Source organism: Rhipicephalus microplus, unplaced genomic scaffold (genome assembly GCF_043290135.1).
Source record: "Rhipicephalus microplus isolate Deutch F79 unplaced genomic scaffold, USDA_Rmic scaffold_13, whole genome shotgun sequence".
NCBI lineage: Eukaryota > Metazoa > Arthropoda > Arachnida > Ixodida > Ixodidae > Rhipicephalus > Rhipicephalus microplus.
In genome coordinates this window covers 32,325,319-32,343,669 of record NW_027464586.1, presented here as the reverse complement: position 1 = coordinate 32,343,669, position 18,351 = coordinate 32,325,319, and the positions used below count along the sequence as shown (strand labels likewise).

General features: G+C 48.2%; 1 protein-coding gene across 4 annotated transcripts in view; it reads right to left on the bottom strand.

Moving 5' to 3' along the window:
• The window catches only part of LOC119164607 (agrin), a 583,580-nt gene that overhangs the window by 262,925 nt on the left and 302,304 nt on the right, over nt 1–18,351 (bottom strand). For all 4 annotated transcript variants that reach the window (XM_075882719.1, XM_075882720.1, XM_075882722.1 and 1 more), the window contains exon 3: nt 3,518–3,751. In XM_075882719.1, coding sequence (XP_075738834.1) covers nt 3,518–3,751 — 234 coding nt within the window. The remainder of the gene's footprint in view (nt 1–3,517; nt 3,752–18,351) is intronic.

The following is an 18,351-nucleotide window of genomic DNA, read 5'->3' as shown; positions in this document are numbered from 1 at the left end:
TAACGATTGATAGAGCAATATTATATAGCTCGCGTCATTTCCCGGTGTAAAGAACCTCGCACAGTGTTTTTCATGCTAGGCGTTAGTACGTTACGCACGAGACGAGCGCTTACGCAACGGACACTTCAATGTGGCCCGTAATTATGAGCCAGTGGTGATAGATTCCGTTAAGATGACGCAGCTGTACCGACTGGGACACGTAAAAATAATTAAACACACATGAAGACCACAATTCCTTTTTAATACATACACCAATGCATATATTCTGCACACCTGGTTTGTTAACTCTTGTACTGTGTGACGAAGGCAGGTCCTCTCAGTTCCGTTTTAGGGGCGAAGCTCCTTATGGCGTGGCTTGTGCGTCCCTCGTAGTACGTAACCACCAGTGGCACATACCCGAAATACGTACAACATTTAACCTCCGAAGTGGTGCCGGTGAGATATTTCGTCTGTGCGTTGCTTACCAAAAAAATAGTGCTCAATGTACATGCCAATGGCTGTTAATGAAGAATGGGAGATAGGAGCATTCGGCTTTTAGTCAACGCGCACGCTGCGCTCCCCATTAGCAGCCATTGGCATGTACATTGAGCACTCGGACAAGAAAGGGTTGCTACATTATACTCACTGGGTGTAACCTCCTTAGTTTTAGAAAGGTTTAGCGAGCGTTGAGCCGCAGGGCCATGAATACAATGAACTAGTATATACCATGAATGAATTCGAGGTGGTTAAAAGTGGGAAGCAGATACGAAGCGCAAGCCGTAAGAAATTAAAAGCTGAATCCTCCTGTCTCTCATTTCACATTAGCAGCCACTGGCATGCACATTGAGCTCTATCTGACAGAAAAAGGTTGCTACGTTATACTCGCTGGGCGTAACCTCCTTGGTTTTAGAAAGGTTTAGCGAGCATTGGGCCGCAGTGCCATGAATACAGTGAACTAGTATATACCATGAACTCAAGGTGGTTGAAGGTGGGAAGTAGACCCGAAGCGCAAGCCGTAAGAAAGTGTGCGTGTGCCACCTCTCGTTTAGTCCTTGGAATGTCCACTGAATGGCGGTGCTTCTATATGGGGAATATATGATGAAAAGATGCGAGATGGTGGGACTTGGAGTGTTGAATAGATGCACGAACGGACACACAGACAGATGCATGGATGGACGCATGAACGGACGCAGGGGCGGATGCATGAACGAACGCAGGGACGGGCGCACGAACAGACGCATGAACGGTCACACAGACTGACGCATGGACGGATGAATGCTTTGCCCCACTCTCCCTCATTCAGTCCGTGGATAAGCTGCCATTTTTTTTTCACACCTCGCCCGCACTTACAACACTCTTATGGGTGCACAACACAGCGCACACTACAACCGATCAATTTTTTTATGTTGCGACACCGAAGTAACAAACTCACACACGCACATGCGGCAACGCTGATGCCACACTTTTTGCCGCCGGTAAGATGCGCACATCGCACAGAACACACACGCGCGCATTCAGACTTCACCGTCACATTACTGCACACGAACGAACACGACGACAGACGTTGAGAGTGGTCATCCTAGCGACGCACAAAATAGACGCCGTGTTGCTGGTTCACGCTGCCAAACCGACGGAACGCGTGTTGGGTGCCGCTCCGGTGCACTCGAAACATCGCAAAGTCATGAACGCCAGCATTTGAATGACGGCCAATGAGGATGATACTGAAGGCAAGTGGATGAACTGGCTGGTTTTAGATGCGGAAGCATCTTATACTCGCGCCTTGTAGTGCGCCGTCCGCACCGCTTCTCGAACATTCGACAGCTGACGCGCGCGCATGCGCCGTCGCCCACTCTTCCACCATCTGTGCATCCCTTCCTCCTCTACACACCGCGCGCGCTTCACTCCTCCACCATCTGTGCACCCATCCTCCTCCACACACCGCGTTCGACATCTACAATTCTCCTGATTCTCCAGTGGACGCGCATGTGGCGTCGCGCTTCGAGAACATTCAACAGCTGACAGTGCATGCGCCGTTGTGCTGTATATATACTCAAGGTCGGCGCTCGCTCGCTCAGTTGCCGCTCGTCGGTTGGTTTGTACGGCGCGTCGACGTCCAAGGTCGCGGTGGAATGAATTCCAACGAATCCACAAACACAATGATCGACGTCCCTTCGACCAGCGCCGCCCTTTCGCATACGTGTGTACGTGTTCACTCATTTAACACCCCCTCCTACAACCACGTTAACCAATTTAGCCATCGACCCAAGTAAGTCGCAATTTAACACCCCATTTCACAACCACGTTAACCAATTTAGCCATCGACCCAAGTAAGTCGCACTTTAACACCCCGTTAACCAATTATATGGTCCGCATCCTCCTCAGTGTTCCCCCGAGGGACGCTGCGGGCAATTTTTTTGACGAAGAAACATCACAGAAAACCGACTGGACGCCTGATAGTCTCGGTGTAGCGGCCTCTTGCCGCCTCCTCTCGAAAGATGCCTGAGGAATGGCTCGCGCTCCCAGCGGAGTTGGCCTGCCTCCAGTTTTCAACAAGCTCCGCGCAGTGGCGCTCGCGACCGACACTATCGGAACACTTGATAATGTTCTGTAAAGGGCTTCATCCTATGGTTCAGGATGATTGCGCAGAGTTTTTCAAAGCACTGGGGTTTAGGAACAGTGAGGGCAAAATAGACTTTAAGCGGGTAGAATAAACTAGAAGGAGGTTATCTGATTGGTGGCTAAAGTCAAGGCACGTGTGAAAATCGAACCCTTCACTGCAAAGTACGAATCCTCAACCTCACAATTTCGGGGAAAAAATAAATCTCGTTTTTGATTCATTAAGTATTACGGCTTGGTGGCGCTAGCCACCGCCCGATATAAAGGGTACAGCCATATCTATCCATCCATCCATCCATCATCATGGCGGCGGGCGGTACCAATTAAGCGTTTTTCATCTGCGGCCCATAGGGGTGCGTCAGTCGAGAGTTGTTCGAGACCTGCAATCGTGCACCACTGTTTCGAAGGCTATGAAAAAGTGTTGCGTTGTTGCACCGTCCGCCACAGGTGACGCTAGCGAACGAAAACATTTTAAAATAAAAGAAGGAAAGGGTGTGGCAGCTGTGTTTCTTCTCATGCGGCCGGCATCTTTCTAGAGGAGGCGTTTGAAGAACATCATGCTAAATTTGTCATTGGTTCATCGTGACTCATACGTCATAGTAATGATTATGATGATTTGTAGGGTTTAACGTCCCAAAACCACCATATGATTATGAGAGACGCCGTAGTGGAGGGCTCCGGAAATTTCGACCACCTGGGGTTCTTTAACGTGCGCCCAAATCTGAGCACACGGGCCTACAACATTTCCACCTCCATCGGAAATGTAGCAGCCGCAGCCGGGAATCAAACCCGCAACCTGCGGGTCACGTCATAGTAATGAGCGGCTGCAGTTGAACGCGCATATTGAAATGGACAGTGGTACACTTAAATTTCATTCTTAGGTTGTCGCAAGCGATCAGTTCCAGTGTGTGACGTAGCTTACCGCATGATCCTTGGTGGGCGACGACGATCCTCTTCTGCCGGATGCAGGCGGTCATGCGCAGCCGGCACTCGGACGAGTAAGTGAAGCCGTCAGAACCGCACACTGGGGCGAACAGCTGGTCAGCGCACGAGAGCCGGCAGCGGCAGTAGGCCTGGCCCCGATCACTGTGGCACTCGGCGCCAAAGCGGCACGTTGTTCGCAAGCACGAATCATCACCGCCATTTTCCGGAGAACCTGCAAGCAGATCATACCAAGGATTAGTTAGATTCTATATTGAAAAACTGGTCACTAGTGTGGTATCAGGGTGATCCTACGAAAAATCCTACAGAAGTGTCCACTAGATATCTTCATTTAGTCTTATTTTATGGGAAACGTATGGTTTTCTATGACTTATGCGTGTTGTGATGTGTGAAGAAAACGACGACGACGATTGAGGTGCCGCATGTGTTTTCGAATTAGCTGTGCACCTGAAGTCAACCAATGAGCCAATACCTTGTGGTGGCCCATGGAGGTTGTGCGCCACGATTGAAACACATGTGAAGAATACGTGGAGGGAAGCTTTGTGGCTGGGAATGAGCCGAAGCAGCGGCAGACGGAAGCCAGCGGGTTGCAGCGTCGGACGCCGGTGATCCAGGTTCCAGCAGGGGAACGTGGCCGTCCACGCTGCTGCCGCCTAATCACCAGCAGGGGCAGCGGTGCCGGCACGAGTATCTCCATCTAGGGGCGCGGCCTGGCCCACTGATTTAACGCGATAGCGTTAAAGAGCTCATGTCACAGAAATCCCGCCTCCGGCGTCGGCCCCGTTGGTTGCGAGCGAAAAACCGTCTGTGCGTCTGTGACCGACATATCAAGTTACCGAGATCGCCGTGGGACGCCGCTACTTGTCCACGCGCGCGCGCAATCACGCTAAAAAAGCCACCCATTCAAAGAAACAAAAGTTCTCGAGGTCACGAACCGTGGTAGTTCCTTTGCCTTTGCCACACCTTCCTGCCTAGCTTCCAGTGATTTCGTCAGGACGAGAGAAGAGATAATCCAATTGCAGCAGGCGACAAACCTTTTGAACTCCACTCGACCTGGACGGATTCTTAAATTTTGTGGCGTCGAATTCATGAGGCAATAGGCTCTTCTGGTGAATTCATTTTATGGTTACTCGAATGAGTGTTTAAGGGCCCCTTTAACGCGGTTTGTTCGACAGGTCTCACGACGAAAACGAGCCCAATCGGGGATAATGGCACTCGCTGGTACAATCTACTGTGTGCGTGTGTGTGCTTGTGTGTATGTAAAAAAACATATTAATAACTATGCACCTAGCGGTGGAAGAGCACACTAGGGGCCAGATTTCGCTATCGCGTTCAACTCGAAGCTTAAGGGTCCCCAAATTTTGTTGTTTGCCGAGGGTATCGCGGATCTCAGCGAGGCGTCCCCGCGGTCAGCCATTAAGCACAGCGATGGAATCACCGTTGCGCCAAGCATCACGTCTCGATGCAAGCTGTTCGATGGACGGGCTTGCCACTCCTGCGTGCATGGAGCATCACGTTTCCGATGCATGTGGACTGCGTCCGTAGTTGCACCCAAGCCATCAAGCGTCATCATTGCCACAGCGTCGCACATCGAGACGCGAGCCAGATTCCACAGCGTCTTTCGCCACCTCACACCCTGCACCTCAGCGTCCATCCGGCGTTCCACCACACCGCTACATCTTTCCTTAAAGAACCCATAATAGTTGTTCCCTCATTCAGCATTAGTCTCAGTGTTCACGTACCTTTATTTTAGCTTTCTTTCCGTGTTCTGTCATAAACGTCATGTGTATCTTTTACCACGTCGTCTCTCAGCGCCCCTTCCTCTTCACATGGGACGCATACCAAGTGTAACGAACTTAGTCCCCTTTGCTTACCTTACAGGGGCACATTGCAAGTGCAAAGTACCAAAAATTTTTTTACCCGAAAATTCTCCGAGTGCTCAGAAAATAACTGGCGGCTCAGGCTACCTGCTGTTATGTGCGAAGAATTTCTTGGAGAACTTGGGCGACTTTGAGCGTATCTATTTATCTATCTAGCCCTCTACGACTTTTAGCTCTCCTGGCATAATGGTATCAATACCGAAATTGGTATAGCATAACATGACTGTATGACGACCGTAAGCGATTAGTCATAACACGAAAATCACATGTATGTGATAAATGTCATGATTGACATTGCATGCATGGTCTTGCTGCTCTTGCTGTTGTTTCGTTCAAATGACATAGTGCAAAACTGATATGGGTGGACATGGCATGGCGAACATGAGTGACAGACCCTAATGTAGAAATCGTGAAATCATCATCATCATCATCATCAGCCTGACTACGTCCACTGCAGGACAAAGGCCTCTCCCATGTTCCGCCAGTTAACCCGGTCCTGTGCTTGCTGCTGCCAATTTATACCCGCAAACTTCTTAATCTCATCTGCCCACCTAACCTTCTGTCTCCCCCTAACCCGCTTCCCTTCTCTGGGAATCCAGTCAGTTACCCTTAATGACCAGCGGTTATCCTGTCTACGCGCTACATGCCCTGCCCATGTCCATTTCTTCTTCTTGATTTCAGCTATGATATCCTTAACCCCCGTTTGTTCCCTAATCCACTCTGCTCTCTTCTTGTCTCTTAAGGTTACACCTACCATTTTTCTTTCCATTGCTCGCTGCGTCGTCCTCAATTTAAGCTGAACCCTCTTTGTAAGTCTCCAGGTTTCTGCTCCGTAGCTAAGTACCGGCAAGATACAGCTGTTATATACCTTCCTCTTGAGGGATAGTGGCAAACTACCTGTCATAATTTGAGAGTGCTTGCCAAATGTGCTCCACCCCATTCTTATTCTTCTAGTTACTTCAGTCTCGTGGTTCGGCTCTGCGGTTATTACCTGTCCTAAGTAGACATAGTCTTTTACAACTTCAAGTGCGCTATTACCTATCTCGAAGAGCTGCTCCTTGCCGAGGTTGTTGTACATTACTTTCGTTTTCTTCAGATTAATTTTAAGACCCACCTTTCTGCTCTCCTTGTCTAGCTCCGTAATCATGAGTTGCAATTCGTCCCCCGAGTTACTCAGCAATGCAATGTCATCGGCGAAGCGCAGGTTATTAAGGTATTCTCCATTGACTCTTATCCCTAACTGTTCCCATTCTAGGCTTCTGAAAACCTCCTGTAAGCACGCGGTAAATAGCATTGGGGAAATTGTGTCCCCCTGCCTTACACCCTTCTTGATTGGTATTCTGTTGCTTTCTTTATGAAGCACTATGGTAGCAGTTGATCCCCTGTAGATTTCTTCCAGAATGTTTATATATACTTCATCTACGCCCTGATTCCGCAGTGTTTGCATGACGGCTGATATTTCTACTGAATCAAACGCTTTCTCGTAATCTATGAAGGCTATGTATAGGGGTTGGTTATACTCTGAGCATTTCTCTATTACCTGATTGATAGTATGAATGTGGTCAATTGTTGAGTAGCCTGTTCGAAATCCTGCTTGTTCCTTTGGTTGATTGAATTCTAATGTTTTCTTTACTCTGTTAGCAATTACCTTTGTAAATAGCTTGTATACTACAGAGAGCAAGCTGATCGGCCTGTAATTCTTCAAGTCCTTGTCATCTCCTTTCTTATGTATTAAGATGATGTTAGCGTTCTTGCAAGACTCTGGTACTCTTCCCGTCAGGAGACACCTCGTAAACAGGGTGGCTAGTTTTTCTAACACAATCTGTCCTCCATCTTTCAGCAGATCTGATGTTACCTGATCCTCAGCAGCAGCTTTGCCCCTTTGCATGCTCTCCAAAGCTTTCCTGACTTCTTCTATCATTACTGGTGGGGTGTAATCTGGGTTACTGCTAGTTCTTATAGTATTAAGGCCGTGGTTGTCACGGCTACTGTACAGATCTCTGTAAAACTCCTCTGCTATTTTAACTATCCTATCCATATTGGTAGTTATTTTGCCTTCTTTGTCCCTTAGTGCATACATCCGACTTTTGCCTATCCCAAGTTTCCTCTTCAATGCTTTGACACTTCCTCCGTTTTTCAGAGCGTGTTTAATTCTCTCCATGTTATACCTTCTTACATCGCATACCTTACGTCTATTAAGCAACTTCGAAAGCTCTGCCAGTTCTATTTTGTCTGTTGTACTTGACACTTTCATGATTTGACGCTTCCTAATTAGGTTCTTCGTTTCCTGGGAAAGCTTGCCAGTGTCCTGTCTAACTACCCTGCCTCCAACTTCCACTGCACACTCCGTAATGATACTCGTTAGATTATCATTCATTGTATCTACGCTAAGGTTCGTTTCCTCACTAAGAGCCGAGTACCTGTTCTGCAGCGACACTCTGAATTCCTGTACTTTCCCTCTCAGTGCTAGCTGATTGATTGGCTTCTTGCGTATCAGTTTCTGTCGTTCCTTCTTCAAGTCTAGGCGAATTCGAGACCGTACTATTCTATGGTCACTGCATCGTACCTTGCCAATCACTTCCACATCCTGCACGATTCCAGGTTGTGCACTCATTATAAAGTCTATTTCGTTCTTATTTTCGCCATTAGGGCTCCTCCATGTCCACTTGCGGTTTTCTCGTTTTCGGTAGAAGGTATTCAAAATCCGTAAATTATTGCGTTCTGCGAATTCTACTAGTAGCTCTCCTCTGGCGTTTCTACTACCGATGCCATAATCTCCTACTGCCTGGTCTTCAGCCTGCTTCTTCCCTACCTTTGCATTAAAGTCGCCCATCACTATAGTATACTGTGTTTTTACCTTACTCATTGCCGATTCCACGTCTTCATAGAAGCTTTCAACTGAAGCGTCATCATGGCTGGATGTAGGCGCGTAAGCCTGTACTACCTTCATCTTGTATCTTTTATTCAGTTTAATTACAATACCTACCACCCTTTCATTAATGCTATAGTATTCCTCTATGTTGCCAGCTATGTTTCTGTGAATTAGGAACCCCACTCCCAGTTCTCTTCTGTCTGCCAAGCCCCTGTAGCAAAGGACGTGCCCATTCTGTAGCACCGTATAGGCCTCATCTGTCCTCCTAACCTCACTGAGCCCTATTATATCCCATTTAACACCCTCTAGCTCCTCGAATAGTACAGCTAGACTTCCCTCACTAGCTAGACTTCCCTCAATCGTGAAATACGTATCATGTAAATCATGATTACACACCACGGTCATGGTGTGCACGCGCTCGTTTAGCTAGCTTCACATATACCAAACTCGTATTACCGGACGTGAATACGTGAATACGTGGATGACAGTATATAACTGGTGCAAACATGGTAATCATGGGATGCGTGTGATTTAAGAACAAGACAACATACCACACTCATGAAGCTGTCACGGCCGTTCCGCTGGCTTCACATACACCAAACTTAGTATTACGTGACGTGAATTGATGACAAAGGTGTATTACTGGTGCAAAGATGATAATCATTAAATGTGTGTCATGTAAGAATATGACAACATAGTACACTCGTGAAGCGCTAATGGCCGTATCATACCTTCGCATATACCAAACTTGGTATTACGTGATGTAAATGGTGACGAAAGTTTATAATAAATATGATAAAAATAATAAGTTTATTTGCCATCTTTGTGAAATACAGATGGGGGATTTCTTGAAAAAAAAAAGCTGTATCCAGACAGCTTTACTAACTACACTTTGTATTTGGGAGTGAGGCAACATTAGATACAAGCGCAGTACACACACACACACGCACACACACACACACACACACACACACACACACATGTATATATATATATATATATATATATATATATATATATATATATATATATATATATATATATATATGCAAACACAAAGCCCCACACACGTTCACACACGCATTTATACAGGGGCATATACTAGTGCTTTAACACATTTCAACACACACTGTCCTTGTGAAAAGCAACAAAATCACAGACGTGTCAACATTGCAGATGAATCTATGCAGAAACCAAATACACCCTTTTCGGTTCTTTGAAGGAAGCCGTAAGAAGATCAAACTGCAATGATTTATAGCTGTTTATTTGTGCAAGTATTGTGTACTGAAGCATCTGCTTTCCAAAGTTTGAACGCGGTGTTGGTATTAACCACTTCTCTAAGTGTCTGCTACCATAACTTAGAGCTTCTCTTTGAACTTAGGCAAGACTACACATGTTGTTTATGTTCCAATAGTGATCCAGTCTGCTGTGTAAGAAGCATTGTATGCATGCCGGCGGATACGTTTTTGTAACGAGAAAATACAATCTCTATTAGTGTGTGTCATGTTACCCCATACTAATTCACAATAGTTTAAATGTGATCGAAAAAGTGAATAATGTAGTCAAAGTTTGGCACATGTGGGAAGAATGTAGCGTAAGCAGCCTACTACACCTGTGATTTTGCTTGCTTTACTTAGGACGCAATTAACAGATTACTCTATGACATATTGGCAAAAAAGATAACACCAAACATTTGAATTTTTCAGTAAGTTCAACACTTTGGGAATGTAACATATGGTTTCGATGTGAACGTATGCGCGAGTTTTTTGGCCTGAATATGGCTGCTGTTGTCTTGCCTGCTTCTTTTCCATCGGATTTAAGGCAGACCACTCTACAATTTTCATTGTATAGTTAATTGTTTTATATATCATTAATATTGCCACGTTCCTTCATCAAGTTTTGTTATCACCACGTTACACTACGTTCAGCGCAAACAATGCCTACGATCTTCGAGAAGCTTCGAAGTTTTAGTTGACCATTTGTTAAGATTACGCGCACTTCGGGAACGACACGCATTATTCTGGAACCTACGTCGCCGCTTGCGATAGCGCTAGAATATTCGATGACAAGAGTATAAATGTCGTCACGCTTCGCCGCTTGTCATTTGATCGAAGACCGACGCTCAGTTCGCTGATATCAGCGCCATTGTCTTGCTGTAATGTTAATTTTCTTTTACGTGGTCAGAAGCTCGGCTGAATAAACTGTTCGATCCGATTGATTATTATGTGAGCTTTAACGTCCCGAAACCACCGTATGATTACGAGAGACGCCTTTGTGGAGTGCTCTGAAAATTTTGATCACCTGGGGTTCTTTAACGTGCACCTAAATCTGAGCACACGGGCCTACAACATTTCCGCCTTCATCGGAAATGCACCCGCCGCAGCCGGGATTTGATCCCGCGACGTGCGGGTCAGCAGCCGAGTAACTTAGCCACTAGTTCATTATGGCGGGGCAACAGTTTAATCTTCGACCTACTGTCTGACCCCTTCGTCGTTGTCACGACCCGATGACATCTGATGAAGGTGCTTCCCTACGCATGTACCGCACGCCTCCTTCCAGCCATGAACCAGGTCTACGTCGTAGAGAACACACCGACGCCAACCACGTCCAGCGAGTCAGCCGTAGGCAACAAGGTTTACCGCCGGAGTACGGGCCTTTGCCTAACAAGACTGGCACGTCCACCATGACGACCACGGCTGCAACGATTGCTGCCGCTTAGCCACTGCCTGCAGATATTGTGATGCACCCACCTCTGCCAGACTTGTAAATGACGGTAATGTCGTATCCTGGAAATCTCAGGCTCCATCGCCCAAGGCGAACTAAAGGGACCTTCAAGCTAGCTAGCCAACACAAGGCGCGGTGGTCGCTCACAACTTTGAAGGGCCTGCCGTAGAGGTAAGGACGAAACTTAGACGTTGCCCAGATAATGGCAAGGTACTCCTTTTCGGTTGTGCAATAATTGCTTTCATCCTTGGATAGCGACCGGCTAGCGTAAGTAGTAACCTGTAGCGAATGATGACACCGGTGATCGCGATAAGTTTATTTGTGTGCGCATACCAATTCGTATGCCGAGGCGCACGGCGCGGACGCGGCCAACATGCCTCACGTTATCACGTTATCAAGGAGGGCCGCGGAAGATACGCAGCCACGCCCCTTTTGGTTGTCGCTTTCGAAGCCTGTTTTTTAGGAAAATAAACTAGTCTTGTCTCAAACTGCAAGGAGCGTGGGTGCCTTCTTTTCGCGCCTCCGTGGGGCGAGTACGCTACAAAGTGGTGACCCGGACGTTTGGAAAAACAGCAGCCATGCCAGACGAGGAAGGCACTTTAAGCTCACCCACAACCAACGCCTCAGAGTTAAAGCTTCCTCATTTCTGGCCCAAAAACCCCAGGGTGTGGTTCAGCCAAATCGAGGCCCACTTCGAGCTTCGACGCATGACATCACAGCAGTCGAAATACCTGCACGTCGTTTCAGCACTGCCACCTGACATCGCTGACGCCCTAGACGATGTGCTCGCCTCCACTCCATCGGAGAAGCCCTATGACGAACTAAAAAGCACCATCCTGAAACGCCTTGAGGTGTCCGAACAAAGCAGGCTGCAACAACTCCTGTATCATGAAGAGCTCGGTGACCAACGTCCCTCACTACTCCACCGAATGCGTCAGCTGCTGGGCCAACAAGTGTCAGAGGAGCGTCGACATCCATTGCTTCGCGAGTTGTTTTTGCAGAGACTGCCACTCTCAACACAGATGATACTCGCTGGCTCGGATGACGTGACTCTCGAACGTCTGGGTCAACTCGCCGACCGCATCACCGACTGCACTGAGCCACCAAAAATGTCTATTGCCGCAATGGGAAGGTACGAACATGCAGACCAGTTAGGTCGCTTAGAAGACAGAGTTGACCGACTGGCTGCAGCAGTTGAAAACCTCGCCCTGTCCAACAAACACCGGCCGGCACGGCATCGTTCGCCGTCCCGTACTCGAAGCCCACAGCACCGCGGACACTCAAGCGAGGCAGAGCAGAACATCTGCTGGTACCACCGTCGTTTTAGAGAGCAAGCCACTCGCTGCACCCATTCATGCTCGTGGACGGGAAACGCACCGGCCAGTCGCTTACGGCGGAAAGCGACACGGGCCATCGTTGAAACCACCTCTTCTTCGTTGTCGACCGCATCACCGGCACACGCCTCCTTGTCGATACCGGAGCGGAGCTATCTATCCTACCAGCAGCAGCTCAACATCACCGGGGCGGCAAGTCCATTTCGAGCCTAATTGAACTCAATAATACTGCTATTGCATCATATGGACTCCAGTCAATGGCAATAGACATCGGACTCAGGCGTACATATGGATGGTTCTTCATTGTGCCCCAGCTCAGAATTGCAATCCTGGGAGCGGACGTTCTGAGCCACTTCAATGTTGACGACAGCGTTCGCCATCGTCGTCTCAAGGATAACGTCACTTCGCTCGCTGTTATCGGACTGAAGTCTGACCTGTCCTCATGTGGCATTTGCACTTTCAACCCAGAGTCAAACTTTCAAAAGATTCTGGCTGAATTCCCTGAAATCACCAGACCTCGCAACTCCGAATTGCCAATGAAACACAAGGTGTCGCATCACATTGTCACCACCGGACCGCCCGTCACCGCTAGACCTAAGAGAATCGCTGGACAAAGACACGAAGTCACCCGCCGTGAGTTCGACCACATGCTCCAACTCGGCATTATTCGACCTTCTTCCAGCAACTGGTCTTCCGCGCTGCACATGGTGCCAAAGCAAGAGTGTGGTGACTGGCGGCCATTATCGGGCACTCAATTCTGTGACAACGGCAGACCAATATCCTCTCCCCCACATCCATGATTTCAGCGCTCGCCTCGCGGGAACGACCATCTTCACTAAGCTGCATCTGATGGCCGCTTATCACCAGATTCCAGTACAACCAAGCGACATCCCAAACACGACCTTGACAACGCTTTCGGCCTCTATGAATTTGTTTGTATGCTGTACGGACTGAAGAACGCGGCACAAACGTTCCAGCGTTTCATGACTGAGGTCACTCGCGGACTGCTCTTTGTTTTCGTCTACTTAGACGACATTTTGTTCGCCAGCAAAACGCCGGAGGAGCACGAAAATCACCTCCGCCTCCTCTTCAAGCGTCTTGACGAGCACGGTCTGGTTTTGAAGCCCCAGAAGTACATCTTTCGGGTTAAAGCACTAGATTTCCTAGGTCATCGAATCAGCCCGCAAGGCATCTTGCCGCTCGTATCACGGGTGCATGCAGTCAGGAAATTCCCCACGCCTACCTCTTTCCGCAAGTTGCGCGAGTTTCTCGGGCTAATCAACTTCCATAGGCGCTTCATCTCTCCTCTTCACACATTCTACAGCCGCTAACTGACTTGCTGCGCCGGGACGGCAAGAAAAAGCTGAGTTTCACTGGTCAGAGGAGCACGAAAAAGCCTTCCAGGACGCGAAAACTCAGCTTGCCTCCGCAACACATCTGATACACCCGCTTTTCGACGCGCCAACGCGGCTCATAGTCTACGCTTTAACGATTGTTGCAGTGTTGCAACAATACGACAGCCAGGACTGGAAACCGATAGGTTTCTTTTCTAAACATCGGAAACGGCGAAAGTGCGTTACAGCACCTTTGCAAGAAAGATGCTAGCCATTTATTCCTCCGTAAAGCATTTCCGTTTCTTCCTAGAAGGCCGCATTTTCCACATTTTAACGGACCACATGCCGCTGACGTATGCGCTCAAGAACAACAGTTCCTCATATTCGGAAAGAGAACCGCGCCAACTTTCTTTCATTTCCGAATTTTCCACGACATCCGCCACATAGCGGGGAGCGAAAACCAAGCAGCTGACGCACTCTCCCGTATCGACAACGTTTCAGCGTCCATCGACTTTGAGACATTAGCCACCGCCCAGCGGAAAGACCCAGAGCTAACCGAGATAAGGCAGAATCCACTGTCACTGTTGCTCGAAGAGATCCCGCTACCCTACACGACGACTATGGTCACATGCGACACTTCGCAGAAATCTCCAAGACCCATTGTCCCCGTTCAGTTTCGGCGTGCAGTGTTTGACAGCCTTCACGACTTCAGCCACCCAGGAATCCGCTCGACGCAGAGGCTCGTCCCTGACCGCTTTGTGTGGCCCGAAATTAACGCCGACGTTCGACATTGGGCGAATACGTGCCGAACATGTTGAGCAGTCAAGGTGACTCGTCACACGCAGACAGCACTGCAAGCATTTCGGCCACCAGAGTGTCGTTTCAACCATGTGCACTTGCACTTGGTGGGACCTCTTCATCCTTCCCAGAGTTACAGATACCTGCTCACTTGTGTCGACCGCTACTCACGGTAGCCCGAGGCGACGCCCGATTCTGGACATCGCAGCCGGGACCGTCGCACAAGCGTTTGTGGCCACATGGGTTGTACGCTATGGCTGCTCACTGCGCATAACGACCGATTGTGGACGACAATTCCAAAGCAACATATTCTCTGCGCTGGCAAGGCTTCTGGGAACACGGCTGCAGTACATTACGGCTTACCATCCAGCGAGCAATGGAATGGTGGAGTGGCTACCCCGTCAACTTAAAGCATCTTTAACGGCCAAATTGGATAGAGAGCACTGGATGGAGAAGCTCCCTCTCGTTCCTCTGGGCCTGCGTATGGCGATAAAAGAAGACCTCGGATTCTGTGCAGCAGAAATGCTGTACTGCTCTGCAATCCGACTACCGGAAGAATTCTTCGGTGAGAAACCAAGCGCTACGCCTACGCCTTCAGAACATATGGAAAGGCTGCATTCCTGGTTGGAGCACCTGCAACCCACCGCACCACGTGTCAGCTGCAACCAAAGAGTGTTTTCTTTCCTAGACATAAATGAGGCAACCCATTTGTTCGTTGAGACGTGACACAGTGAAAACGCCTTTGACTCCGGCGTACGACGGGCCCTTCCGTGTGCTTTCGCGGTTGCACAAAACTGTCACCATTCATGTTCGCGACAGAGAGGACGTCGTTTCTCTCGATCGCGTGAAACCGGCTGACCTCATGGACTAACTCGCACACTTGCTCGTTCTTTTATCCCAGGCACCGCGGTCTAGGGGGGGACCCCTTGTAGCGGGCGATGACGCCGGTGATCGCGATAATTTTATTTGTGTGCGCATACCAATTCGTATGCCGAGGCGCACGCCGCAGACGCGGCCAACATGACTCACGTTGTCTCCGTAGGGCCACGGAAGATACGCTGCCACGCCCTTTGTGGTTGTCGCTTTCGAAGCCTGTTTTTCTTGGAAAATAAACTAGTCTTATCCCAAACTTCAAGGAGTGTAGGTCCCTTCTTTTCGCGCCTCCGTGGGGCGAGTGCGCTACAAACCCTTTCTAGTCAGTCAGTCCTCTGCACAAGGACGGCACCGAGCCCTACGCTTCTTGCGTCAGTGTGCAATTCTGTTTCGACGTTTTCGTCGAAATGCGCGAGTATGAGAGGCATCTGCAGGCGTCATTTCAGGTCCCCAAATACTTTCTCTTGTAGGGTTTTCCACTTGAACTCGACGTCAGTCCTCGTAAGGTTAGTGAGGGGCTTGGCGATGCGGGCGAAGTATCTGTCGAAGCGCCTGCATACAATAAGCGCTCAGGATGAGAAATCGACGCACGACCTTTTTGTCGGCGGGCGGTGGAAACGCAGCGATGGCGGTTGTCTTCTGCGAATCGGGTCTTACTCCGGACTTGCTTTTCACGTTGCCCATGAACACAAAAGTTCCCCGTATGAAAAGCGGCATTTTTTTGGCTTCAGGGTGAGTTCGAAAGTCTTGTGGGCTTGAAGTACAGTTTCGAGGCACTGAAGATCCTCGTCGAAGCTTGAGAAAAACACGACGCCGTCGTCTATAAACGAGACAAGTCTGCCACTTCAATCCTGCCAGCATTGTGTTCATAACGCGTTGAAAAGTCACAGGTGCCAAGCAAAGACTGAAGGGCATAACCTTGATCTCTAAAAGGCCGTCTGGTGTTATAAACGCTGTTTTTTTCTTGGTCTCTCGCTTTGACTCTGATTTGCCAGTAGCCAGTCTTGAGTTCCATCGACAAAAAGTACTTCATGTTGCGGAGTCGATCCAAGGCGTCGACTATCCGGGGAAGAGGATAAATATCTCTTTTTTGTGTGATTTTGCTGAAGCGGTGATAATCGACGCAGAAACGTAGGGTTCCGTTCTTCTTCTTCACCAACACCACGGGTGTCGCCCACAGGCTTTTAAGCGGTTGGATGATGTCGTCGCGTAGCATTTCGTCGACTTCTCTTTTAACGGCCTCGCGTTCTCGCAGAGGAACTCTATATGGGCTCTGCCGTAGTAGTGTAGCGTTTTCATCTGTTAATATGCGATGTTTCGCGACTGTGGTCTGGCAAATTTTCGACGACGACGAAGAGCAGTCCTTGTATTGCAGGATCAGGGCCTTGAGCTGTTCTTGCTTATGCTTCGGAAGGCTCGCATTGACGTCGAAAGCTGGGTGAGGAGCTTCGTTCCACGGACTAGGGTCTGTAGGATTGGCGAGGGCAAAAGCATTGGTAATTTCCATCATTTCGTCGATGTCGCCGACCGTTGTACCTTTGTTTACGTGTTTGTACTCGTTGCTCGTATTTGCGAACATAACTGTTTTCCCTCCCCGTAGCGCAGCGATTCCTCTTGGAACACAAATATTGCGGTTGAGCAATGGGTGCTGATAGCCTTCAACGATGCATTTGAAGTCTTCTGGTTTTGAAGTGCTGACGAAAATGATGGCGCTTGAGCGAAAAGGGACGGTGACTTCTTCTAGCACAATCTGGGCACAGCTTCCTAAAGGCATGCAAGGCGGTAGTGCTTTTCGCACAGATAGTGTTTTTGACTTTGCTCTCCAGTCGATGATCACACCGTGGAGGTTCAGGAAGCATCGCGGCGACGAACGCTTTTTAAAGACAATAGTATTTTCTTTTTAGAGGGGGCAATGGCGCATTTTTTCCGCAAGTTTTATCACCCTGTTACACTACGTTCACAGGAAACCGTGCCCACAATGTCCAAGAAGGTTCGAGGCTTTATTAGATCGTTTTAAGATTACGCCCACTTAGGGAACGACACAGATTATTCCGGAACCTACGTCACTGCAAGCGATAACGCTAGAATATTCGATGGCAAGTGTATAAATGCCGACGCGCTTCGCCGCTTGTCAGTTGATCGACGACCGACGCTCAGTTCGGCGATATCGGTGCTTGTGTCTTACTGCAATCTCAATTTTCTTTTACGTGGCCACGAACTCCGCTGAATAAACAATTTAATCTTTGACCTACTGTCTGCTTCCTTCGTCGTTGTCACGACCCCATGACAATATTATTACCACTGAAAACTATGCTCGTGTCATCCGCATAAACAATAAAGTTTACCCCAGGGTTAATATATATGATAATATTCAGATATATATATGAGCAAGTAGAGGCTCTAAATTACTTTCCTGTGGTACTACGCAAGGAGCAGATCTTGACTTCGGAGTAAAGGTGTCGATTTTCACAATTTCAGTTCTGTTTTATAGGTACGATTCGATGAGGCATAATGTGTGTCGTCGGATTACATATTAGCTTAATTTTTCTACTACAATTTTATGGTCAATCAAATCAAAAGCTTATGAAAGGTCTACAAAAATACCAATGACTGTAGCTCTGCTTTCAAACCCTGTCAATGTATATTCTTTCTATTCTGCTAGTGCTGATTCAGCTGATTTATTCTGACGGAGATCAAGTTGGTGTGGTGTTAGTTGGTTGTGTTTCTCAAGGAAGGTTACTATTCTGGAGTGCAAAACATTTGGAATATCTTTGAAGAAATTGCAAGAATAGATACCGGCCTGTTTTTCCCAGATCATTTGGATCTCCCTTATTGTACAGAACAGTGACTTTCGCCGCCTCCACTTTTTTCAGAAAAAGTTGCCCATTGCAGACGCCATAAAGATATGAATGAGAATGGGAGCAATAATTTCAACTGCATGTTTAATTGGACACATCTAAAAACCATTATAGTCGCAACTGGTGCAAATTTTCATTCTT